Genomic DNA, 23,793 nt, shown 5'->3' with positions numbered 1-23,793 from the left:
GGCACTACGAGTTTTGTCCTTCTGCCAGTTTCTGAGTCTCTGAGCTGTTGTGAGCTGTGCTATGATATACCAACAATGGCTCCCTGGAATCTACCACAGTAGTTTATAGCCAGTCCTTTGTCATTTACCCAGCTCTTTCGTTAGCCCTGTTGACTGTGCCTGGTAAGGGCTGGATGCGGTGTGCTAGAACTGGGGAGGGGTATCAAAAAGAACTGCCCAAAGAAGCCGCTCCCCAAGGGTGATCTATTTGTGGTCACTAGCTTGCCTGGAATCCCACTGGTGAGAAAAGTGAGATTTTAAATGTATTTTATTGCTATTTGCTGTGTCCTACAACAGCCGAGTGAAAACTGTGGAGGAGCCCACCTGTAAGAGGTGCTCTTTCCTCTTTGATTCAGAAACACCTGTGCCAAACTGGGAACATGGGTCAACTGAAACTCTTGTGATTTCAGTGGCTCTTCTGCATTCTGTTTCCGATTTTGTCCTTGGAAAACGTATCCACTGTGCTCTGCAAAGTCAAGTCCACCCCTCACAAAGACCTTGCTTGGGCCTGTCTGTTCATCAGACCCCCAGAATTTGGTCTCTAATTGGTATATCTGGTAGCCATTCATACTCATAACGCAGCTTCATGCAGGGCTGTGACTTACCGGCCAAGGGCTCATCTGGCAGTTGGTTGGCAACAGAGAATGTGCCTTTCCCAAGTGACATTCTTCCCTGGATCACAGTGATGTTTCTGAAGGACATTGTCTCGTAGTTTGCAGCCCGCTCTGGCTGGGGAGGTGTTGGAGCTCTCTGGGCTCTGCCGCATGGAGCAGCAGCAGCAGGATTGCAACAGCTCGGATCTCTGGGCAGTACTTCTCCATGCTGCAGCTGCCTTCTCTGCTCTCCACCAGCCTCCCATCCAGACTGAGGGATTTGGGCGGCATCGTTTGGTCCCCGCCTGCCAGTGGCTTCCTCCCCTCTGACACCATGTCAGGACCATGGGACACATGGGAGAGCTGCTACTGGTTTCCTAGCCCTAGCTGCCTGGCCTGGGTCAGGGTTATTAAAGAACCCACACGGCAGGGGTCCGGCTCTGTTGACTCCCATGGTGGCTGTTCCAATGAGTAGCTCCAACTCCCACTCCAGATAGTTTCAGACCTCTGGAAATCAGGTACAAGGTGTCTCACCCAGACACCCCAGAGCAGTGGATGCTTTCTCCTCGTCAGTACCTGGCCCAAGCCGGGGAAGCTAATGATCCAACTAGCGGACCAAATTCGGTGATGAATCCTGGTCCCGTGCCACCTGAGGCACGTTGCATATACGCTAAGAAGAAGTGGATGCTTTTCAAAAAATAGGTCTGAAGCTCACTGTGCCTCAGTTTACCTATCTTTTAAAATGAGTGTAACAAAATGTGCCACAGAGGGGTGGGCATGAGACTGCTCAGAAAATGCTTTGAGCCACGCAAATAAACAGAAACACAGAGCAACGTTGTGCCACAGAAGAACATAGAATCATAGAATATCAGGGTTGGAAGGGACCCCTGAAGGTCATCTAGTCCAACCCCCTGCTCAAAGCAGGACCAATTCCCAGTTAAATCATCCCAGCCAGGGCTTTGTCAAGCCTGACCTTAAAAACCTCTAAGGAAGGAGATTCTACCACCTCCCAGAAAAACAGGACCAATCCCCAATTTTTGCCCCAGACCCTTAAATGGCCTCCTCAAGGATTGAACTCACAACCCTGGGTTTAGCAGGCCAACACTCAAACCACTGAGCTATCCCTCCCCCCGACTGAGTGTTTCCTGCTGCTCTCCCTGACATTTTGTTGTTAAACATGGTCCTGCAATAAAGTCTCTGAAATCCCATAGAGAGAAATACTCACAGGCCATCAGCGCAGTACAGGGAAGCAGCGCAAGGTGCTATCAGGTGTTGCTGCTGGGGAATGACATGGGAGAGGGAGGCGAACCACAGACACAGAAGATTCTCCCCCAAAGGTTAGCTAATCCTCCAGCGAATTACACTGGGGCTGATTAAGAAGGATTCCAATTCCACTAGATCAGTGAATAAAACCAGCCCTTTTCATACTTGGGAGCGGGGGAATTTTTGTCATTTGATATCTGCTCGATTTATTATATTCTTATTTATTGAGAGCAGGGCCCCATTGTGCTGGGCGCTGCACACACAGATGGCGAGGGACAGACCAGGCCCTGTGGTGTTTACAATCTATCTAGACACAGCAAACAATATCACACACAACCGGGGAACTAAGGTGCAAAGAGAATTGGCCAAGGTCGCACAGTGAGTCAGTGGCAGGGAAAGCAATTGACCACCCGTCCTCAGGATGAGAGACCAGGTTCCCATTGCACAGCGAGAGGATCAGGCAGCTCACACTTGGCAGAAACGGCGGCTCTTAGGCCAGCCCTGGAAATGTACAGGGGTGGAGGGGCAGAGCTTATAAGCAGAGGTAACTATTAGTGTGTTTGCACCAGAGAAGGCTGTAATTAATGTTGGCTTTATCCCCCACACATAAAGAGCCATGCAGTGCATGCAGCATTATGTTTTATGAATACCCCAGGCTGAGTGCAGAGTATGTCATGTTGATTAATGGTACCTATTAGACTTCATTCTCTCCCTAATTGGCATTTTTGTGTACAGTGTGTCAGCGTGAAGGTGCCCTCGTTAGCCTGATTAGCACCCTTGTCAGTCACCTGTCACCCAGCCAGGCTCTCCTGCTCCCTGGAATGGTGACTGACTTTCCCCTGGGATTTAAATAGAGGCGCTACCGGCTTCTCTGAATAAAGCAAAGCAGCCACCTCCGGGCCTGTCCATTTGCATCCCTGCCGCCCACTGCTTCATCAATCACTCTCTGAGCACACAGCCTCTGCAGGGAGGCAGCTGTCTCTAGGAACGGCGGCTCCATCCCTCTCCACCACTGCTGAGATCAGCCAGGGGCTGTCCAATCTAGAGCTGAGCCAAGCCTGCGGAGCTGGAGGATTTCAAACAGGGAGAGCCCCCTTGAAGTGCCTTGCTACGGTGACACAATGAAGTGTCCCTTTAGATCTCAGAAGTCTTTTGTACTGGGGTTGGTGTGGGTGGGAAAGTCTTCCCTTCCCATTGCCCCATAAACATATGGTGTAGCACTCCACTCTGTTAGAGTATGGAGGCGAGGAGAGATTAATGAGACTGGGACTTTTCAGTTTGGAAAAGAGACGACTAAGGGGGGATATGATAGAGGTCTATAAAATCATGACTGGGGTGGAGAAAGTGAGTAAAGAAGTGTTATTTACTCCTTCTCATAAGACAAGAACCAGGGGTCACCAAATGAAATTAATAGGCAGCAAGTTTAAAACAAACAAAAGGAAGTATTTCTTCACACAATGCACAGTCAACCTGTGGAACTCCTTGCCAGAGGATGTTGTGAAGGCCAAGACTATAATAAAGTTCAACAAAGGAACTAGATAAGTTCATGGAGGATAGGTCCATGAATGGCTACTAGCCAGGATGGGCAGGGATGGTGTCCCTAGCCTCTGTTTGCCAGAAGCTGGGAATTGGCGACAGGGGATGGATCACTTGATGATTACCCTGTTCTGTTCATTGCCAACATTGACCACTGTCGGAAGACAGGATACTGGGCCAGATGGACCTTTGGTCTGACCCAGTATGGCCGTTCTTATGGATCAGAGCCCTAGCACTGGAGTGACTTCAGACAAGACTAGACTGGATAGTACACCTCATCGGAACAATCCTGCACTGGCTGGATGAGGGCCTGTAGATGGACTCGAAGCCCCTTGTGCATTTTTTTAATCTCTAACGGCTATGATTCCTGGCAGCCTCTAGGCCAGGCAGGTCTTGGCACCTGCCAGCAAACAGCATGCTTATCTGTGAACTCTCTTAAGGGGATCTGAGCTTGTTTGAAGCCGTGGAGCTACGGCAGCTGCCAACAAGATTAAAGGAAGAGGGTACAGAGCGGGCACTGATGTATAGCCAAAGGTGAGGAGGACCTCTGGCCTGGCAGTCGCTGCGTGTTTGTGTTACCTTATGTCAAAGACCGACTCATAGCAGGGACCCCACATGGCACCTCCAGGAGGAGCAGCAGCTGTGGAGTGGGGGAGCTGCAGAATCACCCTGGGGCAAGAGGCTGTCCAGAGGCCCCTTTGGAGCTATGTTTGGGAGGATCCAGGATGTGCAGTCTTACTCCACCCCAACCCCAGCGCCCCCCAGCCCAAAGCCAGCAGCATGGGGGCAAGGGAGGACAAGAGGGCCCCTACCTGTCATAGTCTCCGTTGCAGAGGGCTCGCACAGGGATGGAGAATGCCTGCCACACGGGATTCAGCGTGTTCTTCACCACTTCTGTTTTGTGGCAGATGGTGAAGCTGCAGGGCAAGGAGGGGCGTGTGGTTATCCAACCAAGCCATGGGCTAACCCTGAGAGCCCTGACCCCTTCCTGGAGACTGTGTTAGGGGCCTCTCTGGCTATGTGGGGCCTTCAAACCCGGCCCCTTAGCCTTGACGACGACGCGGAGACTTGCCTGGCCTTGCAAACGCTGCCACCAAAGCTTTAGTGGCTGGAGAATCCCCTCAGAGCCTGCGGCCTTGTCTGGGGCCTGACCCAAAGACCGGGAGCTTTCCCATCTCTCTAGCGGACTTTGGAGCGAGTTCCCAGCCCTGCAGACGGACGTCCTGACACTTTCTCCGTAAGATTTGACTTGCTCCTGCAACCATGGGCCTCAGCCCAGATACACAGAGCGCATCTAGAGGGGAGACCAGCCTGCAGGGCCTCTGAGGGCCTGATCCTGAGAGGAGCTGAGTGCTCATGACTCCCACTGAAGTCAGTGGCAGCTGTGGGTGCTGGGTGCCCCTGACTGTCACATCTAGGCACTGCTCAGACTCTGTAACCTCTCACGCTCAGGCCCTGCCCCTCTGGGGAGCACTCAGGGAGTGCAGGGTCTCGCCGTGCTACGGACCAGGCCGGCTTACAGCACCCCTCCCGGGTGTGAGCCTCCCTGACATCTGCGGCCAGCAGGCCTAGGGTAAATGGGACTTGTCTTCACTGTGCAATATGCCAATCATTGCATATTGGGGGGGAGACAGAGCGGCTGCCTTTGATGCAAGCCTGCGGCATGTGCTCCGAATGGGAGCGTCAGCTCAGCCCTGCCCTGTTTGTCTTTGAGTCAGAGAGATCAATGGGATGAGTGTCTCCGTCTGCTTGGCACACAGCTCATGAAGCGTCCCCATCCCTTGGAGGAGTTACAGCCTCTTTTCTTCTCTCCTCTGCTGGATTCGGGAGAGCTCAGGAGGAATTTCATACAGTACCTTGCAATGGGCTGCCGAGGGGAGGTTGCCTCCCCCGCCCTGCTTCCTAGGGCTGCACTGGCCCCCGTGCTCAGCAGACCAGAGCTGTCACGTGCACTTTGCAGGGGTGTGAATGGCAGCAGGGGTGTGTGGGGGGGTGGGGGTTAATGCATGTTGCATCTCACAGATTTGTCTGGGCTGGGAACCGGGTGGTGTTTTGTACGGCAGGCACTCACACTGCTGAGCACCCTGGAGCCAGTCAGGGTAGCAGGTTGTGGCCGACCCCGAGGGTCCCTTCCCGGGTGTCTTGAGATGCAGCAAGAAATCCAGGGGAATTCTGCCATTAACTCTTGGAACGCGGGCCTTTGCCAGCCTGCCAGCCAAAGCCAGGCTGTCTGGGGGGTGGTCTGTCCCTGACTCCCCACAGTGAGACCCAGTGGGATGGCTCCTGGGTACGGGCTCAGGCCTGAAAGCACCCATTCCTTCACGCTGACCAGCGGTCAGCCACAGCAGCGAACCTCTCCCCCGCCTTGGTTCCACCTGTGCTGCCCCTCGAGTGTGGCCAGCCCAGCTAGCCAGCAAGGGCCTCTCCCCCGCCGCCGAGCTGAAGGATGCTGCTGCCCCTCTGCTCTTTGCCCGAACCAGGCAGAGGGCTGGAAGCAAGAGGGCAGGACCTCGAGGGGGTCATTATGGCGCCATGGCAGGGAGGCATGGGACCCCGCCCTCAGGCCTGCTAGCCTGTGGACGCGAGCACTGGGCTGGCATTTACCTTCCATCCTCATTGCTTCGGAAGAACACCATGAAGGGGTCGGACTTCCCGAAGAAATCCTTCTTGTCCAGCTTGTTGGCACAGAACTGCATCGTGGCCACGTCCTGGAGGGAGAAGCACACGCGCTGTGAGTGGCACCGGGGTCAGGCGACGCCACCAGGCTCCGAAACAGCCCTGCAGTCACGGGGCCGGTCGAGGAGAGAGATACAGCCCGATGGGTACACTCTGCCCTGGGGCAGCCAGGCTGGCCTAGGGCGGGGTGGGTGGGGATGTCGGGGCAGAACTGGGATGTGCTGGAGGAATTGGGAGGGAACCTCGGACTGGGCTAATGGGGGCTGCAGGTTGGGACTGAGGGATGTCAGCAGAACTGTGCATATGTGCGGAGCCCATGACTGGGCTAGCAGGGGGCTGGGGGTCGGGACTGAGGGGCATCGGCAGAGCTGGGGGGCTGCAGGGCTGGAATAGCAGGGGGCTGCGGGTCAGGACTGAGGGGCATCGGCAGAGCTGGGGGGCTGCAGGGCTGGAATAGCAGGGGGCTGGGGGTCGGGACTGAGGGGCATCGGCAGAGCTGGGGGGCTGCAGGGCTGGAATAGCAGGGGGCTGCGGGTCGGGACTGAGGGGCATCGGCAGAGCTGGGGGGCTGCAGGGCTGGAATAGCAGGGGGCTGCGGGTCAGGACTGAGGGGCATCGGCAGAGCTGGGGGGCTGCAGGGCTGGAATAGCAGGGGGCTGCGGGTCAGGACTGAGGGGCATCGGCAGAGCTGGGGGGCTGCAGGGCTGGAATAGCAGGGGGCTGGGTGTCGGGACTGAGGGGCATCGTCAGAGCTGGGGGGCTGCAGGGCTGGAATAGCAGGGGGCTGCGGGTCGGGACTGAGGGGCATTGGCAGAGCTGGGGGGCTGCAGGGCTGGAATAGCAGGGGGCTGCGGGTCAGGACTGAGGGGCATCGGCAGAGCTGAGGGGCTGCAGGGCTGGAATAGCAGGGGGCTGCGGGTCGGGACTGAGGGGCAGTGGCAGAGCTGGGGGGCTGCAGGGCTGGAATAGCAGGGGGCTGCGGGTCGGGACTGAGGGGCATTGGCAGAGCTGGGGGGCTGCGGGTCAGGACTGAGGGGCATCGGCAGAGCTGGGGGGCTGCGGGTCAGGACTGAGGGACATCGGCAGAGCTGGGGGGCTGCGGGTCAGGACTGAGGGGCATCGGCAGAGCTGGGGGGCTGCAGGGCTGGAATAGCAGGGGGCTGCGGGTCGGGACTGAGGGGCATCGGCAGAGCTGGGGGGCTGTGGGTCAGGACTGAGGGGCATCGGCAGAGCTGGGGGGCTGCGGGTCAGGACTGAGGGGCATCGGCAGAGCTGGGGGGCTGCAGGGCTGGAATAGCAGGGGGCTGCGGGTCGGGACTGAGGGGCAGTGGCAGAGCTGGGGGGCTGCGGGTCAGGACTGAGGGACATCGGCAGAGCTGGGGGGCTGCGGGTCAGGACTGAGGGGCATCGGCAGAGCTGGGGGGCTGCAGGACTGGCATGGTGTGGCAGAGGTTGCACGCTGATAAAACAGCAGGACCGTGCAAGGGGAAGGTTCACAGCATTTAAGTCCAGAAGGCCCCTAAACCAGTGTTTCTCAAACTTTTGTACTGGTGACCCCTTTCACATAGCAAGCCTCTGCGTGTGACCCCCCCTTATAAATTAAAAACACTTTTTTATATATTTAACATCATTATAAATGCTGGAGGCAAAGCGGGGTTTGGGGTTGAGGCTGACAGCTCTTGACCCCCCATGTAATAACCTCACAACCCCCTTGAGGGGTCCCGACCCCCAGTTTGAGAACCCCTGCCCTAGACCATCTCCTGGCCGCCTGCGTAGCACAGACCCCCAAATGGCACCCAGCCCTCCCTGCAGTGGCCCAAAGCCTGTCGTTAGATCAAAGCGTTGCCATCCTCAGGGTGGGGCCCCAGCACCTGACTGATTAGCTGAGACTTGCCCAGAGGGTCCCCATGCTGCAGAGGAAGGCAAACCCCCTGAGGTCCCTGCCCGTCTGAGCTGGGGAGAAGTTCCGTGCCGAGCCAACCCTCGCCTGCAACCAGTGAGCTCGGGCTCCCCACAGCTCCACCAGGAGCAACAGAAGAGGGGACATCCCAGTGCAGGAAGCCCAGGAGCTGCCACGTACGGTGTCACAGCTGGGCCTTGCGGGAGGCCTGGCCTCAGCACGAGCTGTGTGTTCGTGAGGAGACACCAGAGCAGACGTCAGCCTTGCGGAAGGTCCCCTTTCTGGTGGCTGAGGCAGCTCTCGTTAATACAGGGGCAGCTCCCTCTGTGCATCCCACCCTGCTTGGGACGCGCCGTGCCGCACGGCAGCCCACAAGGACCAAGCCTCATGCAGCCAGATCGCCCCGAGGCACAGCCTAGGCAGTGCCAGCAAGCCAGCAGCCTGGGCTGCAAGGGAGATGGGGCCCCGAATCCAGCGGCGTCTCTGGACCTCGCCTGGTGGCTGTCAGGGAAGTTCACTGAGGGCAGCAGAGATGAAGGGGCAGAGGGGCTGGGCTCATGCTCGCTATCGGGAAGTGGAGGCAGGAGAAACCCTTAACTGTGCATTTCCTGGTTCTCCCGCGGCTGAGTTTTGCTCAATTCCATGTTCTGGGGGGGATGACGCACCACCAAGCTGCCGGCGGGTTTTGCCATTGACTATGGGATGGGGGGTTTGGTGCTGTTGCTGGCTGTAGCAAGGTTAAACGGTCCCTGGAACTGCCACGAGCAGCCTCTGGTTTCCACCAGCTTAGATTGGCCTGCGTGGGTCTTTTATTAATAAGCACATGACCTATTGTGATCACATGACACAGCCCCCAGATGAGAGGTCTCCAAGTAGCATCCAGGAACTGCAGGAAGTGGTATTAGTCAGTCAGAAGGGGGCGCTCTCCCCAGGCAGTCAGTGCTGACGCCAATGCCCCAGTGTGGCACTAGGGGGCGCTGTGTTGCTGGAGGGGCCGCCATTCAGACAAGCAGTAAAACTGATCCTTTGGGGATTTTAAAACTCCCCAGGTTGTTTCCCCAAGGTTGGGGCAGAGAATCCCAGTGTCCTGGCCAAATTCCAGCCTGGATCCTACTGTGCCGCACCAAATTCCCCCTGCAGCTTCAGCTGGCTCCAGGATCCTTTTCTTCCCTGAGTTGTTGCACAGCGTGGCCATGTGCGGGTGAACAGCTGATGTGCTTCGCCCCAGCAATGGCTGCATTTCCGCAGTGAGCAAGCGATCCCCCTGCAGCTTCAGCTGGCTCCAGGATCCTTTTCTTCCCTGAGTTGTTGCACAGCGTGGCCATGTGCGGGTGAACAGCTGATGTGCTTCGCCCCAGCAATGGCTGCATTTCCGCAGTGAGCAAGCGATCCAGCCACTCCGTCCCTTTCAGACTGAGCCTGGAGGAGCCCGGTCTAGTGGTTAGAGCAGAAGACTGGGCGGGCTCCTGGGTCCCTGGCTTTGCCCCTACCTGGCAGGGAGACCTTGGGCTGGCCACTCCCCCTGTGTGCTTGTCTCCCCCTCTGTGTGATGGGTATAATAGTGCTTACCCAAAGCCCTTTGAACCCCCCACAGCGACGTGTTATTACAAAAATCCTGGGGAATCAGCCCCAAGGCAGTAGAAACGGACAGTGGGGACAGACTGCAAATGCAGGGCTGGCTGCTCCCTGAGCACTGCCTCCCCTTACGGATGCCTTGGAGCAGGGGAGGGTAAACTACGGCCCAGTGACTGCATCCGGCCCTTCAGATGTTGAGTTCCCACTGGGGAGCGGGGTCTAGGGCTTGTCCCGCTCCAGCCGGTGAGCGGGATCAGGGGCTTGCCCCACGCTGTGCATGCCATGGATCCGCACAGCTCCCAGAAGCAGTGGCATGTACCCCATCCAGCTCCTACACGTAGGGGCAGCCAGGGGGCTCTGCACACTGCCCCTGCCCCAAGCGCCTCCCCCACAGCTCCCATTGGCCAGGAACCACAGCCAATTTGAGATGCAGGGGCGTCACCTGCAGATGGGAGACCGAGTGGGAGACATGCTGCTGTTTCCCGGAGCTGCTTGAGGTAAGCGCCACCCAGAGCCTGCACCCCTGACCCCCTCCCATGCCCCAACCCCCTGCCCCAGCCCCATCCTGCCCTCTGAACCCCTCAGTCCCAGCCCAAAGCATCCTCCTGCACCCCAAACCCCTCATACCCAGCCCAATCCCAGAACCCTCACCCCCCATACACACCCCAACCCCATGCCCCAGCCTGGAACTCCCTCCCACATCCTGAACTCCTAATTTCTGGCCCCACCCCAGAGCCCACTCCCCCAGCCAGAGCCCTCACCCCCTCCCACACCCCAACCCCCAATTTTGTGGACATTCATGGCTCGCCATACAATTTCCATACCCAGATGTGGCCCTTGGGCCGAAAAGTTTGCCATGCCCTGCCCTGGAGCCTGGCTAAGACCCCTGGACAGTGGAAGGCAAAGCCTTGGAGAAGAGGTTGTGCGGAGCATCTGTGACCCCCGTAGTGCCAGGCTTCCTAGCTGCCACAGGGGTGCAGTCCGGTCTAGTGCTGGGTGGGAAGCAGTGGTGCCCTCTGCCCCTCATCTGAACACCTGCTCAGTGCTCAGACCACTGGGAGCTGCAAGCCCCCAGCTCCCATCGGGATAGGATGGATCCTTTAAAGGCCCCGACAGCGACCCCACTGCCCCGGCTGCTGGGCCAGCTGCCACAGACTGTGTGGGCTCTGGCACCAGCCCCTGCCAATGCCCCCAGGCACCATCACCATTGCCTGCCTGTGAAAGCCGCCCGCCGCCCTCAACCCTGCTCCTCTGCTGGGCCCTGCATGGGATGGAGAAGGTGCCACTCCCCAAGGGATCCAAACCCTGAGGAGGTGTCGCTGACCCTGGCTGGGGCTGGGTGAGGTGCAGCCCTGATGGGAGCTGCTTCACTTTCTGCCAGGATTTGTGATCTTCACACCAGCTGGAGGGCTGGCCTCAGCCACCAGGCCCGATTCCCTCCTCATTACTCTGGTGTAAATCAGGAGTGACTCCACCGGGCCCGATTCCACTCTTATCACCCCAGTGTAAATCAGGAGTGACTCCAGGCCTGATTACCCCATCATCACCCTGGTGTAAATCAGGAGTGACTCCACTGGGCCTGATTCCCCCCTCATCACCCTGGTGTAAATCAGGAGTGACTCCACCAGGCCTGATTCCCCTCTCATCGCCCTGGTGTAAATCAGGAGTGACTCCACTGGGCCCAATTCCCCCCTCATCACCCTGGAGTAAATCAGGAGTGACTCCACCAGGCTCGACTCCCCTCTCATCACCCTGGTGTAAATCAGGAGTGACATTACTAAGATCGGTGGTGCACAGCAGTGTCAGACGAGCGGGAGTGAGAGGAGAATCTGGCCCCTGTCAAGCGGCTCCACCTGGCACCCTCTGGTACACGCCCAGCCCGCAGCATCAGCCCATCGAGCACAGGGGAGCGAATTCCTCTGTGCAGCCGAACAGATGGCAGAGCTGCTTTGTATTCACTCCGCAGGTTCCAGTAAGGGAGGGGCTGCAGGTGTCTGAGCTAGTGCGTGGGGGGGGTGGACTAGTATGTGGGCGTGGAGGATGGGTCCAGGCATGTGAGCGTGTGTTCTACACGTGTGTTTGTCCATGAACACGGGAGAGCGTGCCTTTGTGGGGCATGTTCATGAGCGAGTGTAAGACTGTAAAATGGGTGTGGGTGTGTGCCTCTGTGTAAGTGGCGTTTAGAGTGGGGGTGTCTGTTTGGGGGCCATGGGCCCGTGGGGGAGTTGCCCTGGGCTGAGTTCGGAGCTGTCCGGGTTTCCCTGCGGAGGAGAGGGTGCCTGCGGCCCAGCTGTGGCCCCCACCCCGTGGCAGAGGAGCACCTGGTGGTGACAGACACGCTGGCTCCCAAGGAGGAGGTAGCCCTGTCTGTGTCTGCTGGGCTCGGGCATGAGCTGCCGGGGTCAGTCTGCTCCCGGAGAGTGAGGGTCTGCCTGAGCAGGAGAGCCCTTGGGTGCCCCCCTCCACGGCCCGGGCAGCCAGGCAGCTCCCCAAGTGGGGCACTGGATGGCACAGGGGCTGCACTGATGGAGGAGAAAAGCCCTGGGAGCTGGGCTAGACACCAAATGGGCGCCTAGCCCACACTGTCTGCACACTCGTACGTGAACACCGCTGCACACATGTATACCTGCAGATCACCACACACACACACACACGCACACGTACCTGCAAACCTCTACACACACACACACGTACCTACACACCACTACACACACACACCCCTCATACCTGCACACCGCTACACACATGTATACCTGCAGATCACCACACACACACACACACACACACGTACCTACACACCACTACACACACACACATACACTCGTACCTGCACACCGCTACACACATGTATACCTGCAGATCACCACACACACACACACACACACACGTACCTACACACCTCTACACACACACACACACGTACCTACACACCACTACACACACACACCCCTCATACCTGCACACCGCTACACACATGTATACCTGCAGATCACCACACACACACACACACACACACGTACCTACACACCGCTACACACATGTATACCTGTAGATCACCAATCACATACACACACACACACGTACCCACAAACCTCTATACACACACACCCCCGCACACCGCTACACACACCCCCGCACACCGCTACACACACACTCACTCGTACCCACACAGCGCTATGCACACACGTGTACCCACACTCATACCTGCTCACTGCTCTACACACACCCCCATACCCGTTCACTGATACACACACACACACACACACACTTGGACCTGCTGGCTCGCTGGGTTATCTCAAGGAGCCATTCCCTGGGAGGATAAGTTCCTCACAACACACAACAGAACCACTAACCCAGGAACTTATCCTTGCAACAAAGCCCGTTGCCAACTGTGCCCACATATCTATTCAGGGGACACCATCACGGGGCCTAATAACATCAGCCACACTATCAGAGGCTCGTTCACCTGCACATCCACCAATGTGATCTATGCCATCATGTGCCAGCAATGCCCCTCTGCCATGTACATTGGCCAAACTGGACAGTCTCTACGTAAAAGAATAAATGGACACAAATCAGATGTCAAGAATTATAACATTCATAAACCAGTCGGAGAACACTTCAATCTCTCTGGTCACGCAATCACAGACATGAAGGTCGCTATCTTAAAACAAAAAAACTTCAAATCCAGACTCCAGCGAGAAACTGCTGAATTGGAATTCATTTGCAAATTGGATACTATTAATTTAGGCTTAAATAGAGACTGGGAGTGGCTAAGTCATTATGCAAGGTAGCCTGTTTCCCCTTGTTTTTTCCTACACCCCCCCCCAGACGTTCTGGTTTAACTTGGATTTAAACTTGGAGAGTGGTCAGTTTGGATGAGCTATTACCAGCAGGAGAGTGAGTTTGTGTGTGTATGGGGGTGGGGGGGTGAGAAAACGCGGATTTGTGCTGGAAATGGCCCACCTTGATTATCATGCACATTGTAGGGAGAGTGGTCACTTTGGATAAGCTATTACCAGCAGGATAGTGAGTTTGTGTGTGTGGTTTTTGGAGGGGGGTGAGGGGGTGAGAGAACCTGGATTTGTGCAGGAAATAGCCCACCTTGATTATCATACACATTGTGAAGAGAGTTGTCACTTTGGATGGGCTATTACCAGCAGGAGAGTGAGTTTGGGGGGTGGGGCGGAGGGTGAGAAAACCTGGATTTGTGCTGGAAATGGCCCAACTTAATGATCACTTTAGATAAGCTATTACCAGCAGGACAGTGGGGCGGGAGGAGGTATTGTTTCATGATCTCTGTGTGTATATAATGTCTGCTGCAGTTTCCACAGTATGCATCCGATGAAGTGAGCTGTAGCTCACGAAAGCTCATGCTCAAATAAATTGGTTAGTCTCGAAGGTGCCACAAGTACTCCTTTTCTTTATGCTATCAACTGTGACACAGCTGCGCCGATCATGCCAGCAGAGGATCCGGCCCCAGAACCACACCTGATGCTGTCAGCCACCTGGTTCTGGTGCCGCCTAACCACTGTGCTGCAGAAAAGCTGTATCCTGACACATCGGGGGCTTGGTTTGGAGAGGCTGCTTGTGTGGATGATGATGCACCCCCGGGAAAGCTGAGGGTTGCATTCGATTTAGGGCTTGGCTAGATGAACAGTTACTGTGCGTCAAGCTAGGGTGTCAATCCACAGTGCACCAGCCTGCCATGCACTAACCGGTCCTCTGATCCCCTCCTGTTTCAAAGTGGGTGGATCAAAGCTCACTAGGGAACTGTGACGTTGCACTCCATATGTTTTATGGAAATATGCTAATGAGTGTGACTATAATGTAACTGAAATATGCTTCATGCAAAAGGTCTCTTGTAAGGTATCATTACAAAACTTATAATCTACTGAGTACGGTCATCCTATTGTATGCATGTATCATTCTTGTATCTGAAGTTAGAAATATAAAGTATAATTCTGATGTACTACTGTAATTATGCAAAGTGTGGGCTATTGATGATGGTTTAAAATCTTGATGGCTCTCATTGACTAGGACAATTGGTTGTAAATGGCTCTGTTACTTGCAAGACTTCCTGTGTTTGTATAAGCCAACCCAGGAAGAATGGTCGAATCCGTCTTAAACCTGGTGCTTTTCCATGTAGAAGGAAGGGTGGGGATCCAGATAGACAAAAAGGGGGTGGAAGAGAACAAAGGATTGTCCCAGTCATGAGAAAGCCCCTGCTTTTCACCTAAGATGCCTGCTGGAACTAACAAGGACCGTACCAGGGAAAGGTTGGGCCCAGACTAGGAAGGAGTCTAGTCTGTGAAAGAAGCTTATTGGACCATCTCTAAGGGTGAGATTTACCTGTAAACAGTTTCTTAATGTATTAGGCTTAGACTTGCGTGTTTTGTTTTATTTTACTTGGTAACTTACTTTGTTCTGTCTGTTATTACTTGAAACCAATTAAATCCTACTTTTTATACTTAATAAAATTACTTTTGTTTATTGATAAACCCAGAGTAAGTGATTAATACCTGGGGGAGCAAACAGCTGTGCATATCTCTCTATCAGTGTTATAGAGGGCGGACAATTTATGAGTTTACCCTGTATAAGCCTCATAAAGAGTAAAACGGATTTATTTGGGGTTTGGATCCCATTGGGAACTGGGTGTCTGGGTGCTGGACAGAGGTGACCTGCTGAGCAGTTTTTGTGTAAAGTCTGCAGCTTTGGGGGCGTGGACCAGACCTGGGTCTGTGTTGCAACAGGCTAGTGTGTCTGACTCAACAAGGCAGGGGACTGGAGTCCCACACTGGCAGGGAAAATGGGCTCAGAAGTAACTTCAGCATGTCAGGTGACAGTCCCAAGGGGGTCTCTGTGACCGAACCCATCACAGGAATGGTTAGCGGGTGGCAGCAGGGGTGCACGGCAGGCTTGCACGTTGTAGATTGACACCCCAGCTTGCTGTGCAGTGAGTGTTCATCTAGACCAGCCCTTAGAGTTAGATCCATTCTTAGGCGATGCTAATGCCTGTCAATAAAGTTCTTAGTGAGCCCCCTGAGTGCAAGCTGCCCCGTGGAGACATCTGCAGTGGTGAAGGGGTTATCTATCCATCTCCATACACCCCTCTCATCCATCCATCCCCATACACCCCATCTGTCCATTTATCTCCATACACTGCATCTCTCTATCCCCATACACCTCATCCATCCATCCCCATACACCCCTCTCATCCATCCATCCATCCCCATATACCCCTCTCATCCATCCATCCATCCCCATACACCTCATCCATCCATCCATCCATCCCCATTCACTCCATCCATCCATTTGTCTCCATACACCACATCTCTCTATCCCCATACACCCCTCTCATCTATCCATTCATCCCCATACACCACATCTATCTATCTATCCCTGTACACCGCATCTATCTATCTATCATCTACCTACCTACCTACATTCACCGCCATGCATGGAAACCTGCAGTGAGTCATGCAAAGAACCTGTAGGTTAAGCAAGGATGCTGGTGACAGGTGGAGAGCGGTCACCATGCATGGGAAAATGACTGTTCTGCACAGAATGGTGGACAGTCCAACCTGGGAAGAAGAACCAAGGAAGAGGCAGCGTTGCCTGGAGAGAAGAGACCACGCATGCCCCAGTGGTGGGGGAAGCAGCAAGTCAGAGGGCAGGACCCTGGTGCACAAGGCCACCAGTGAGCCCTGCTGAAGAAGCACTGATGTGCTAAGCTGACCATGCTTTGGAGCCTGGGTGGGACCTGGGTATTCTCTGTGTCCTGCCGTGGGCAGCCCTGAGCTGTGCAGTAGGGGGATATAAATCAGTATTACCCAGTGGACTGCAGCGGCGTGAGGCCGATTTACACCTGCTGAGGATCTGACCCCAGTTTCGACCCCAGTTTCAGGTCATGGCTGTTGATGAGTCTGGTAGCATCATCCTAGCCAGCATCTCACAAACCCATCCTCAGGGACTGCCAGCATCTCTGCCAGGGAGAGACGGGCACTGGCAGAGCTGGGTGCGGGGAGCCCAGGGTTGGGCTAGCAGGGGGCTGCAGGTCAGTTTTGAGGGGGTACTGGCAGGGCTGGAGGGGGTGTGAGGAGCCCAGGGCTGAGAAAGCAGGGGGCTGCGGGTCGGGATTGAGGGGCACCGGCAGGTCTCTGCCAAGGGAAGCTTGCCTGGCCCTTGCTTGCATTCTGCCGCCTCTCAGAGCATTATGTTCAGCCACAAATGTTTAAGAGAACAAAGACAGACAAGTAAAAGCCCTGGTTGCACAATATTCCTCATGCCATCCCCTCCCCCGCTTGGCCTTTCTGCTTGGCAAAATTAAGTGATGAAATATTAATCAGGAGTAATTATCCCTCCTCAGGCACCACTCTCCCCCTGCAATGTGTGTTCCCAGCCCTGCTCTGCTCCCTGCAGCTGCTGCCCTCAGCTTCCCAGCCGGCATGGAGCCCCACGCACGGGTCACCGGCTGGAGCGCGGAGCTGGCGACTTCGTCTGTGCGTGTGGAAATCAGCCGCTGAGGATCGAGGTGATGGGAGCAGGTGATGGGCCAGGCCTCTCGGTCCATGCAGGGGGAGAGCGGGGATCGGGGCCGTGCCAGGAGGGCCACGCAGCACGGGACAGCACTCTGGGGAAGATGCCATGAGGGAGTCTCCCTGCCCCCTAGCACCATGCAGCGGCACTGGGGTCAGCCCATGGGGTGGGTAAACCAACCTTAGCTGAACGCCACATTCCCCAAATGAGACACGGGAAACTCGGTTCACCCTGACAACACTACTGGGGCCAGCACTGACTGTGAGGGGAGAGCGCCCCCCGCTGGCCCCCGCACCCTATAGCGCCGCGCCCCTAGCACTGCTCTAGGGTCAGCACTGACTATGATGGGACCACCCACCTCGCTCCCTGCAGACACTGGGTTTCCTTGGGAAAGGTCTCCCATCCCAGCAGTGACCTGACCAGACCCCCTGCCAGTGCGTGGGATCCGCTGTGCTCCTGGGGGTGGGGGATGTGTGATGTGCACATGCCCATGGGTGGGAACTCAGCACAGGTCCTTCTCCCCCTCCAGGACTCCTCCATCTGCCTCCCCACCTTCCCTTGGGACCCTGCCCAGTGGAATCCCACCCCAGGCGGGTTCTGGGAGTCTCCCAACAGCTGCCAGGTGCCCTCCAGCCAGTGCCGGTCTGAGACCCGCTGGGAGGCACGGCAGCCACAACTCACCCGGCAGTTGCCCAGCTCCTCGGCCGATAGGATGATGGTGCCACACTTTTTCCCTGGAATCCCACTGCAGAAGAAAAGAGAGGGCGTCTGAGCCTCTGGGCTGGCCCTGCCCAGAGAGCGCCCCCCAACCCTGGGCTGGCCTTGCCCCAAGATCGCCCCCTGGCCCATAGATATGGAAACTAGGAGTGCAGGGGGGGGGAAGGGGGAGGCTTCAGCACCCCCAGGTTTTATGCAGGGTCCCAGCTGCCGGCCCTGCAAGCTGCTCCCTGGCTGCTGGCCCCGTGCCTGGGACTCTACTCCCTGGCCCTGCACCCGAGACTCTGCTTCCCGGCCCTGTGCCCACCCCAAGCTGTGGCCCCAGCCTCAGCCTCCTAACCCCATCCGGGTCCCGCCCTCCTAGAGACATGGCCCTGCTCCTGGCCCCAGCTCTGGGGGCTGGGGGAGCGTGAAGAGGGTAAGGGGGGGCATGAGGTAAAAAGTAAAAACTGCTTTCAGCACCCCCACTATTAAAAGTGTTCCAACACCACTGCCCAGCCCCCTGGCCAAGAGCCCCCCTCACCTCTGCCCCTCTTCCAGTGGCCGCTGGCGCACTGCTGGCTGCATGCAGGCTGAACTGCAGGAGCAGTGCCTGGCCAGAGACGGGCGCTGCCATAGGTGGGCAGGGAGGGGGACTTGCAGATGCATTTGGGGGCTGTAATCCAGCACACTGTGTCTGCGCAACACCCTGCCTAGCTAGTTACCAGGCGTGCACTGGTCCCAGCAGGACCGCTGGGAAAGAGACCCCCTTCCCAACCCCAACTGGCCTTGTCTGCACCAGAACGCCCCTGAGGTGTCACTCCCTGGGTGCAGCCCTGGCACAGACAGGGCTCAGGCTGTTCTCGCCCTGTGCGCTGGGTGCCCTGCACTGGCATGGACTCCAGCTGGGCCCTGGGCAGTGTCATCTGCTGGGACAAAGGCCTATCTCACTGCAGGGCCCCTGCCTCCCCTGCAGGCCTGGTGGGTGCCTGGACAGCTCCCTGGGCTCCAGTCTCTGATCCGGCTCCCCGGCTTGCCCGGGGCCCCCCCTGAGTGGCCAGCCCAGTGTGGCAGTGACCTTCACACCAAGCTGGCGGGCTCCTGGGGGCTCCTGTTTCTTAAGCTCAGTGGAGTCTGTTTCCATCCCCATCGGGCTCATTGATTGAAAAGCCAGAAAGAAAGAGCTCAGAGGCCTGGGTTCTAGGCCCAGATCTGCCACTAGCCTTCTGGCTGACCTTGGGTAAGTCACCTCACCGCTCGGTGCCTCAGTTTCCCCACCCCTCAGAAGGGGCGATTGGCCTAACCTCCTAGAGAGCTAGAAAAATGCTCTGGGCAGTGCACTGGGTGGAAGGCTGGCTGCCCCATCCCACTGGCACTGGATTTGACCGTCCTGCTGGACAGGCTGGAGTAGAGCAGGCTGTTGATGCAACGAGCATGGCTCTCGATGGACCCTGCTGGCAACCAGGGGGAGCCGAGATCCCAAAATCAATGGACGAGGGGGAGCCAGTGTCAGACACAGGAGATGGTTCTCAGGTAGACACCAGGCCACCCTGGCCAGGAGTGCTTTGCGCAACTGGCATTAGAAGGGGCCAGGTAAATGGTTTAAATGCAGGGGTTGGCTGTAGGGGCTCTGACGGAATTTCTGAGAGGCTCTAATGAGCATCCTGATGGGGGCTGATCATCCACACCTGGCTTCCCCGTCAACTGACTGTAATCAGCCCGGCTCTGTTGGCTGCAGCAGAGATAGGACATGACACCAGTGAGGACCTGATGCCAGTGGATTGACACCAGCTGGGATCTGGCCCATTGGCTCAATGGAGCTTTGGATGATTTACAGCAGCTGGGCTGGCCCACTGGCTCCTGTGACAGGTATTGCAATCCCAGCCAGTACTTGGGGGACCCCATTGTGTTAAGTTTCTGTTACTGTGGGCCAGGCACTGTATGCCGCTCCATGGGGAGGGGCCACCTCAGCTCCTCCCGGAACCAAAGCCAGTGGGAGGCTATTAGGTAACTCACTCAGGCTGTAAAGGACCAAAGGACATGAAAAGAGGAACTTCTTGACTTGCCGGCACACCAATGGTGGGAGCCTGCGTAACAAACCAAAGCAACTGGCATTGCTCATTTGTGACCATAAATTTGGTCCAGTTGGTGTTACTGAAACCCAAAGGGACGATTCCCATGATTGGGATGTTAAAGTCAAGAGTTATAACTTAGTTAGGAAGGATCGAGTGGGCAAAAGGGGCAGGGGAGAAAAATGGCAGAAAATGATCTTGAATACTAATGGCCAACGTCCTAACAGATAAAGCACGAGGTGGGGAATTAGTTGGGGTCTGCTACAGACCCACAAATCACACTCGGGAACGGGATGAGCAGCTCCTTACGCGCCCATCTATCATGTGGAGGTATACGTGTGATTTTGGGGGACTTCCATTTGAGTGACATGCAGGAGGTCTCCTGCTGCCAGCACTAAAACATGTTTGGAATTTTTAAATATTCTAGATGACAATTTCCTAACTCAAAACGTGTTCCAGCCAACACAGGGGGTTCTATATTAGACCTTGTCCTAACAGACACAGAGGAACTGCTCACAGAACTAAAACTCAACGCTAACTTAGGTACAAGTGATCATGACTTGCTCACGTTTATAATGTGCCAGCAGAACAGAGACCAGACCAGTAACAGATACACTTGGTGTGCTGCTAATGGGGCCAATTTCACAAAACAATTATGAGCCAAACCACCTGGGAAGAAGAATTCAATCAGAAAAATGTGAACGCTAATTGGGAATCATTTCAGCACATTTTCCTGGACGCCCCAAAAGTCATTAAGTGAGGAAGAAGGCTGCACTTCATTAAACACCATCCTGGTTTGGAGGGGAAGTAAAGGCAGCTAAAGCAAAATGCATATACGGAACACATAGGAGAAAGGGGAAGCTGATAGGAACCAGCAGAAGTCAGAAGCAAGGGAAGCCGTGATAGGGTGTGCACTCACACCAGCACTGACAGGGTTAACCAGGGCCTGAGAGGCAGGTTAGGTTACCTCACCTCACCTGACAGCAGGAGGACCAGGGTTAACTGAGAGGGAAGCCCAGCTGGGGAAGGGCTGTTTAATGACCAGGACGTGGGCAGTCAGGCCTAATGGTTAGAAGCCAGTGCCAAGCCCAAGCTCAGAGCTGGAGACAGCATCGGGGTCAGGCACAGGATCAGGGCCCTGGAGTGTGGCAGGAGCTGGGAGCAGGCAGGGTCTGTGATGGGGAGACCAGGAGGAGGCAGGGCTCAGGAGGCAGGTAAGCAGGAGGGGTCTCTAATAGCGGCCAACCAAGGATTCCTCCAGTAGCTCAAACAACTTCATAGCTTCAAACTTCTTCCTGGTTTAAATAGAGCTCCTCAGCCAATCAGAGATGCTGGATTTTCCCCCAATCAGAAGCTTTGGGGGGGGGCCCTTTGCCACGTAGCACTTTGCCCGTTCCCTTCTGCAGTGGGTCAGATGAGGTGCTGGGTGGCAGTTGTGGCTGATCACAACCTAGCGCCCCAAGAGCCGGGTTCAAGGCCTGTAATCTGTCGCCTCTCCCCTCGGGAGCCTGCCAGCCGGTCATGGGCTGGGGTTGCGGGGAAGGTGTTTACCAGGTCAGGAGGGCGGATGTGCCACCAACTCCCAGAAGTGCTCTTCAGGGCTGTAGCCTTCCCAGTCCCCAACACACCAGAGTTTATCCCATCTGATTTTGGCATGAAGGATCTCACGGACAACGTACTTCTTGTGGTCTTGAGCACGTACTGGTGGGGGACGGGGTTGGGAGCGGTGAGGCAATGGGTCCAGAAGGGGAGGCTCCAGAAGTGATATGTGGAAAACTGGGTGTAATCAGCGAGAACAGGGCAAGTTGAGTTCAAAGGTGACAGGATTAATTTGCTGGCAAATTCAGTAGGGGCCAGGGAACTGATAGTCTAATTTATGAGATGGCCTGTTTGTGGGTAGGTATTTCATTGACAGCTAGAGCTTCTGGCTCCTGACAAGGCAGGCCCCTCCTGTCATCGGTGGTCCGCATATTGTTTGTAGCAATCCTTGGCACCCTCCAGGTGCACTTTTAGGTCATCTTGGATTTGGCGTATCTTTTGTCTCCAGTCCAGGGCTGCTGGGTTGTGGCAAGCTGTGAGTAGCTTTGGGCAGAACTGGGGATGGACTCCTGTAGTGGCGTGAGCAGCTGCCTCTCATGAGTGCCCGATGTGACGCAGCAGGGACTGAGTGGGGCGGATTGACCTAGGAATGTTGCTGGGGAGTTTCTTGGGACTGTCTGCATCGGTGATGAGATAGCAGGGGGTGACTTCACTGGCTGGGACGATACCTGAACATGTAACCTGAGCCAGGAGGGGGGTTGGGTCCAGGTGACACCTTCTGCCCGGAAAACTGGACAAAGGCTGGAGGAGGAGCTGTGGGGAGGCTGGGTGAGTCGGCTGGAGGGGGGTTAGTTTTTGGAGTAGGTTGGGGAAGAGGAGGGAGCCCCCAGAGTTGGGGACTAATCTCCCTGCCCCCCAGAAGGGCCTCACTAAGGGGTCCTGTTTAGGCCTGCAAGCTCTGGTCTGGACTGTGTTCCTGTCGTCTCTAATAAACTTTCTGTTCTACTGGCTGGCTGAGAGTCACGGTGAATTACAGGAAGTGGGGGTGCAGGGCCCTGACTCCCCCAATCTCCGTGACACCCCCTTTGTGGTCAGCTGGTTCTTTCAGCACATTTCAGCGACTCAGCCCCCTGGCTAAGTCACACACTGTCCCACTTCCGGGGTATATAGTCTCTAGCTCTCGCTCACGGCCCTGGTCCGGGGCTGTAGCACCAAGGCTTCTTCCCTGAGGCCCTGCCTTCTTTAACAGCCCAACTGGGGCCCACCTCCATACCTTTGGATGGTGTCCTTTTGTCAGCGCTCCCTGGGCTCAGTCTTCAACCAGACCAGCAGGGCCCATCACGGTACCCTCGCCCAGCCTGGCTAGGTTCTGGGCTCAGTCCCCTGGGTGCAGCCTGTTCGCACTGACCTGTCCATGGTCCTGCTGCTCCTCCCAACAGCCAGCAGGCACCTGGTCTTCGGCAGCCTTCCCTGGGCTCAGTCCTGCCTGCAGGGAGCTGTTTGTGGTCCTGCTGCTCTTCCAGCCAGCCAGGCACCCAGTGCTCCCTCTTCGAGCTCCAGGCAGCAACTGACTGCTCTGCCGCTGCTGCTTCCTTTTACAGGGCCCTTCTGGGCCCTGATTGGCCACTCCAGCAGCCCCTCTGATTGGTTGTTTCTCTGGACTGGAGGACTTCTCCTCTGGAGAACATCTGGAGGACTTCTCTGCTCTTTTCCGGGGCGGGGTGAGGCAGGGCCACGAGGCCTTGAGCATGGCCGGGCAGGGTCTCCGGACCTAGTCCACCCTGTCACAAATCCATAATTCGAAACACAGTCACATGTTCTGCATTACTGTACACAAACTGCAGGCGGCAGCAAGGCCCACTTGTTCTGATGGAAGTTGATATAATATTGAGGATACTACTCCAGGATCTGGTTGGCTCTCTTCGCTTGATCATTAGTCTGAGGGTGATAGGTGGAGGAGAGGCGGGACCGTATACCCAAAATCCAGAGTGCTTCTCCCCAAAAGTGGGAGATAAATTGTGCACTGCAGTCAGAGATGATGTGCTCTGGGAGGCCATGGAGGCTGATGACTTGTTCCATCCAGAGCTGGGAGGAGGGTAGGCCAGTGCAGGGGATGAAGTATGCCGTCTTCATGAGGTGGCCCATGACTCTCAGGATGGTCATGAACCCATTGGATGTATGTAGTTCTGTCTAGGGGGCAGGTGGAATCTCGAGGGGTTGCAGGAGTCCCAGGGGTTGCATAGTCATTGTGCGGCGCCTTGGAGTGGGTGCATACATTGCAAGAGACCACATAGGCCTGCACTGTGGCTCATATGCAAGGCCACCAGAAGACATGAAAGATGAGCTGCTGAGCGCAGAAGTGACC

The 23,793-nt window shown here is 56.0% G+C and overlaps 1 protein-coding gene across 4 annotated transcripts in view; it reads right to left on the bottom strand.

The window, feature by feature from the left end:
- Window positions 1-23,793, bottom strand: part of CPNE5 (copine 5) — a 195,635-nt gene that overhangs the window by 82,135 nt on the left and 89,707 nt on the right. For 3 of the 4 annotated variants that reach the window (XM_073320008.1, XM_073320011.1, XM_073320010.1), the window contains exons 8-10: window positions 17,803-17,866; window positions 6,036-6,139; window positions 4,244-4,348 (exon numbers count right to left, since the gene is read on the bottom strand). In XM_073320008.1, coding sequence (XP_073176109.1) covers window positions 4,244-4,348; window positions 6,036-6,139; window positions 17,803-17,866 — 273 coding nt within the window. The remainder of the gene's footprint in view (window positions 1-4,243; window positions 4,349-6,035; window positions 6,140-17,802; window positions 17,867-23,793) is intronic. The other variant, XM_073320009.1, reaches the window with a different exon arrangement.

The sequence above is a fragment of the Lepidochelys kempii genome, chromosome 21 (assembly GCF_965140265.1).
Source record: "Lepidochelys kempii isolate rLepKem1 chromosome 21, rLepKem1.hap2, whole genome shotgun sequence".
Classification (NCBI taxonomy): Eukaryota; Metazoa; Chordata; order Testudines; family Cheloniidae; genus Lepidochelys; species Lepidochelys kempii.
Note: the sequence above shows the minus strand (reverse complement) of the source record. Positions and strands in the feature narration are given on the sequence as shown.